The sequence below is a fragment of the Salmo trutta genome, chromosome 23 (assembly GCF_901001165.1).
Source record: "Salmo trutta chromosome 23, fSalTru1.1, whole genome shotgun sequence".
Classification (NCBI taxonomy): Eukaryota; Metazoa; Chordata; class Actinopteri; order Salmoniformes; family Salmonidae; genus Salmo; species Salmo trutta.
Window position 1 is genome coordinate 46,733,091 of NC_042979.1, and position 6,000 is coordinate 46,739,090.

General features: G+C 41.3%; 1 protein-coding gene across 1 annotated transcript in view; it reads left to right on the plus strand.

Annotated features, from left to right (window-relative positions):
* LOC115160159 (transcription factor 4-like) overlaps positions 1-5,410 on the plus strand; it is a 163,372-nt gene extending 157,962 nt beyond the window's left edge. Inside the window, exons 7-8 of the mRNA XM_029710530.1 lie at positions 5,103-5,164; positions 5,311-5,410. Of these exons, the coding sequence (XP_029566390.1) occupies positions 5,103-5,164; positions 5,311-5,364 (116 nt within the window). The 3' untranslated portion in view covers positions 5,365-5,410. The remainder of the gene's footprint in view (positions 1-5,102; positions 5,165-5,310) is intronic.
* Positions 5,411-6,000: the final 590 nt, after the last annotated feature.

Genomic DNA, 6,000 nt, shown 5'->3' on the forward strand with positions numbered 1-6,000 from the left:
GTTAAATGGAGTTTTATAAATATTATGGCCAATAATATGATAATGCATTAAAAGGGATGTTTGTAACAATAATACGATAATGTATTGAAAGGGATGTTAGTAGCAATAATATGATAATGTATTGATAGGGAGGTTACTAACAATAATATGATAATGTATTGAAAGGGAGGTTACTAACAATAATATGATAATGTATTGATAGGGAGGTTACTAACAATAATATGATAATGTATTGAAAGGGAGGTTACTAACAATAATATGATAATGTATTGATAGGGAGGTTACTAACAATAATATGATAATGTATTGATAGGGAGGTTACTAACAATAATATGATAATGTATTCAACGTGATGTTACTAACAATAATATGATAATGTATTGAAAGGGATGTTACTAACAATAATATGATAATGTATTGAAAGGGAGGTTACTAACAATAATATGATAATGTATTGAAAGGGATGTTACTAACAATAATATGATAATGTATTGAACGTGATGTTAGTAACAAAACAGTAAAAGTAATAAAAAGGTAAAATTATCTATTTCATTACATTTGCCTGAGGTGTTTACAATGTCAATGGTGGATTTATGCTAGCTTGTGTTTGTGTGTACTGTGTACGGTTTAATGTCTGTGTACAGCATACGGTGTGTGTACGCCTTCGGAGTGTGTGGCGTGTATTGTGTTTCTACGGTGTGCGAGAGGCATGTGTGTACATGTACGGCATTGTGTATGGTTTGAGTGTGCGCCGTTCCTATGTGTGTGAGAGTGTGTGTGTGTGTGTGTGTGTGTGTGGGCGTCTTTGTGTGTGTGCCAAGATTATAGTCTACATCTGGCTGCTGTCCGAGCCTGGCCCTGCAAAGCTGTGCTGAGGACGGTTAGGAAGCTGTAAGCCAGCCGACCATGGTCTGCTATAGGCCTATAATTACTAACACTGTTGGTGTCTGTTGTTGAGAAGCTGTGTTGAGTACCGCAGTGTGTGTTGTTGAGAAGCTGTGTTGAGTACCGCAGTGTGTGTTGTTGAGAAGCTGTGTTGAGTACCGCAGTGTGTGTTGTTGAGAAGCTGTGTTGAGTACCACAGTGTGTGTTGTTGAGAAGCTGTGTTGAGTACCGCAGTGTGTGTTGTTGAGAAGCTGTGTTGAGTACCGCAGTGTGTGTTGTTGAGAAGCTGTGTTGAGTACCGCAGTGTGTGTTGTTGAGAAGCTGTGTTGAGTACCGCAGTGTGTGTTGTTGAGAAGCTGTGTTGAGTACCGCAGTGCGTGTTGTTGAGAAGCTGTGTTGAGTACCGCAGTGTGTGTTGTTGAGAAGCTGTGTTGAGTACTGCAGTGTGTGTTGTTGAGAAGCTGTGTTGAGTACTGCAGTGTGTGTTGTTGAGAAGCTGTGTTGAGTACTGCAGTGTGTGTTGTTGAGAAGCTGTGTTGAGTACTGCAGTGTGTGTTGTTGAGAAGCTGTGTTGAGTACTGCAGTGTGTGTTGTTGAGAAGCTGTGTTGAGTACTGCAGTGTGTGTTGTTGAGAAGCTGTGTTGAGTACTGCAGTGTGTGTTGTTGAGAAGCTGTGTTGAGTACTGCAGTGTGTGTTGTTGAGAAGCTGTGTTGAGTACTGCAGTGTGTGTTGTTGAGAAGCTGTGTTGAGTACTGCAGTGTGGGTTGTTGAGAAGCTGTGTTGAGTACTGCAGTGTGTGTTGTTGAGAAGCTGTGTTGAGTACTAGGGAGTGTGTTGTGGAGAAGCTGTGTTGAGTACTGCAGTGTGTTGTGGAGGAGTAGGCTTAGGCAATATACCATTTATACCGTAAACCGGGATATTTTGAAATACAGAAGGAATGATTTTCAATACCGTCTTTTTTGTATTTTTTTTGGGGGGGGGGGTTAGGCGGCACCCTCGCCTCGCTGGGGCAGAGAGGGTGCATGCTACGCCCCTGCTTATAAGTTAAGTATACAGGTCCTTCAGAAAGTATTCATACCCCTTGACTTATTCCACATTCTGTTTTCTCACAGCCTGAATTCAAAATGGATTAAATATACAGTATGTTTTTCCTCACCCATCTACACACAATACCCCGTGATGACAAAGTGGAAACATGTTTTTATACATTTTAGATAATTTATTGAAAATTTAATTCAGAAATCTCTAATTTACGTAAGTATTCACACCCCTGAATAGAAGCACATTTGGCGACGATCACAGCTGTCTTTCTGAGTCTCTAAGAGCTTTGCACACCTGGATTGTACAATATTGGCCCATTATTCTTTGTGAAGCTCTTCACGCTCTGTTAAGTTGATTGTTGATCATTGCTAGACAGCCATTTTCAAATCTTGCCATAGATTTTCAAGCCAATTTAAGTCAAAACTGTAACTAGGCCACTCAGGAACATTCAATGTCGTGGTAAGCAACTCCAGTGTATATTTGGCCTTGTGTTTCAAGTTATTGTCCTACTGAAAGGTGAATTCGTTTCCCAGTGTCTGTTGTAAAACAGACTGAACCAGGTTTTCCTCTAGGATTTTGCCTGTACGTTTCTTTTGATCCTAAAAAAGCTCTCTATTCCTTGCCGATGACAAGCATAACCATAACATGATGCAGCCACCACCATGCTTGAAAATATGATGAGTGGTACTTAGTGATGTGTTGTGTTGGATTTGCCCAAAATATAACACTTTGTATTCAGGATATAAAGTACATTTCTTTGCCACATTTTTTGCAGTTTTACTTTAGTGTTTTATTGCAAACGGGATTAATGTTTTGGAATATTTGTTATTCTGTACAGGCTTCCTTCTTTTCACTCTGTCAGTTAGGTTAGTATTGTGGAGTAACTACAATGTTGTTGATCCATCCACAGTTTTCTCCAATCACAGCCATTCAACTCTAACTGTTTTAAAGGTCACCATTGGCCTCATGGTGAAATCCCCGAGGGGTTTCCTTCCGCTACGGCAACTGAGGTTAGGAATGACGCCTGTATCTTTGTAATGACTGGGTGTATTGATACACCATCCAAAGTGTAATTAATAACTTCACCATGCTCAAAGGGATATTCAATGTCTGCTTTTTAAATGTTTTACCCATCTACCAATAGGTGCCCTTCTTTACGAGGCATTGGAAAACCTCCCTGGTCTTTGTGGTTGAATCTGTGTTTGAAATTCACTGCTCGACTGAGGGACCTTACACATAATTGTATGTGTGGGGATACAGAGATGAGGTAGTCATTCAAAAATCATGTTCAACACTATTATTCCACACAACGTGAGTCCAACTTATTATGTGAAATGTTAAGCACATTTTTACTGCTCAACTTCTTTAGGCTTGTCATAACAAAGTGGTTGAATACTTTTCATTTTTTATACATTTGTAAAATGTTGTTACGAACAAAATTCCACTTTGACATTATGGGGTATTGTGTGTATATATATCAGCGTCACAAAATCTCAGTTGAATCCATTTTAAATTCAGGCTGTAACACAACAACATTTGGAAAAGTTCAAGGTGTGTGAATACTTTCTGAAGGCTCTGTAACTGTAAGAAAATCTTAGATGTGTCAAATAAATTATATCCAGCTCAGAGCTCCAGCTCAGGGCCCCAGCTCAGGGCCCCAGCTCAGGGCCCCAGCTCAGGGCTCCAGCTCAGGGCTCCAGCTCAGGGCCCCAGCTCAGGGCTCCAGCTCAGGGCTCCAGATCAGGGCTCCAGATCAGGGCTCCAGCTCAGAGATCCAGCTCAGGGCCCCAGCTCAGGCCTTCAGCTCAGGCCCCCAGCTCAGGGCCCCAGCTCAGGGCCCCAGCTCAGGGCCCCAGCTCAGGGCCCCAGCTCAGGGCTCCAGCTCAGGGCCCCAGCTCAGGGCCCCAGCTCAGGGCCCCAGCTCAGGGCTCCAGCTCAGGGCTCCAGCTATGCATTTGGTTGTGAAGATCAAACTTCTTGGTTATAGCAGACATTCCATCCCCTCTTGGATCAAGATCCCTGTTGCCTAAATTATTTTCTTTGGCAATTAAAATAAAATAAAATAATAATATATGAAAATAAAAAATAAAAAATGAAATAGTGCCTCTTGTTACATTCAGTAATACTGTATACCCCGGTATGGTACAGAAACGGTATGACTGTATATGAACATCTGCATACCACCCAACCGTATTGAGGAGCTGTGTTGGAGTGTGTCACTCCTCTTAGTCCAGCTCAAACCAGATTATTTCACTGTAGTCTTATGTTGTACGGCTGCTTGGTTTTCCATTCGATTTACCTCCTAAAACTTAACCTGGTTGAACCAGGTAAGAAAGCTGTGCTTACAGTGCTTTAACCAGGCTATCTTAAGCTGTCCATGGACATCACATACCGTTGTGTACAGTACTTTTTAGTCTTGTGAGACTGTTAGCGAAAAAATGAAGTTAACAAATCAAATCAAGATTTTCTTCTGGGGTTCCAATATTCTCTAGTCTTTAATCTTGTCCTGTTGTTAACCTTTACATACCTTTAGTTCATATAGGCTCTTTGTTCCAGACGTGTCTGTTGTTAACCTTTACATACCTTTAGTTCATATAGGCTCTTTGTTCCAGATGTGTCTGTTGTTAACCTTTAGTTCATACAGGCTCTTTGTTCCAGACGTGTCTGTTGTTAGCCTTTACATACCTTTAGTTCATATAGGCTCTTTGTTCCAGATGTGTCTGTTGTTAACCTTTAGTTCATATAAGCTCTTTGTTCCAGACGTGTCTGTTGTTAACCTTTACATACCTTTAGTTCATATAGGCTCTTTGTTCCAGATGTGTCTGTTGTTAACCTTTAGTTCATATAGGCTCTTTGTTCCAGACGTGTCTGTTTTTTCCCGCCGCTACGGTTGTCATGCATCTTGGAAACATATACAGTTTGCACAAAAGGTCTTAAGATGTAACCGTTTTATAAAAAGAGACAGTGATACAGAACCCAGATCTTAATGCTGCCTGTGTGTCTGTGTGAATCTACAGCATAACAGATGTCTGTTTGATCATATACAACGCGGTACGAAATTAAAGCTAGAGATTCATAGCACAATTAGTCTAAACGCAAAGTGGTTTATCTTTTAGATATGTTGGATTTCAAAGGTTTTTTTTGAGGAAAACATTTCTTTCGTCTCTTCCCTCAGGTAAAACGGAGAGAGGATCCTACTCCTATGGAAGAGACTCCAACTTACACGGATGTCATCAGGTAAATTAAATATATTCATTACTGCAAATAGCACACTGCGCTGTTATTGGCAAAAAAAAACACCACACTATATTTTGGGATATGTATGAAGAATTTAGGTATTATTTGGTGGTTAAGTATTGAAGTTAATTTGAGCATTTTTTTAGATACCCTGCAGCTGCTCAGAGAGTAAACACAGCTTTTTAAGATGTAAATCCTAAGATATTTCACCTGGGATTCTGGACCTGCTCTTAGGGCAGGGGTCCCACGGCCTGGTGGAACCCTGCAGGGCCTCTGCTTAAGGATACATGCCTGTAGGTACCTTCCTCTTTCTGTCGTTGTTGGCATGGGGACAGATCTCTCTCTCTCTCTCTCTCTCTCTCTCTCTCTCTCTCTCTCTCTCTCTCTCTCTCTCTCTCTCTCTCTCTCTCTCTCTCTCTCTCTCTCTCTCTCTCTCTCTCTGTCTGTCTGTCTGTCTGTCTGTCTGTCTGTCTGTCTGTCACCAGCTCTCAGCCTGACGTGTGCGTACATTCTCTGCGTGTGTACGGTGTGTTTGACGTAGACCCTACATGCCAAGTGTGCCAGTTGCATGGGTTTTGCGTTCATAGTGTTATAGAGGTTTATATATAGAGGTTTTAAAAGCCTCTTACGTCACTAGAGTTAGTGTTTCCTCTCTAAGGCTGAGACAGATCTGTGTCAGCCCTGTGTCTCTAAAGTCATTGAAAACCACCGATGTCTCTGACCATCAAATGTCTGAAGCTCCTTAACACTTTGACTGCTACTGTAGGGGGTTATAACCTCTATCTACTGTAGGGGGTTATATCCTCTATCTACTGTAGGGGGTAATATCCTCTATC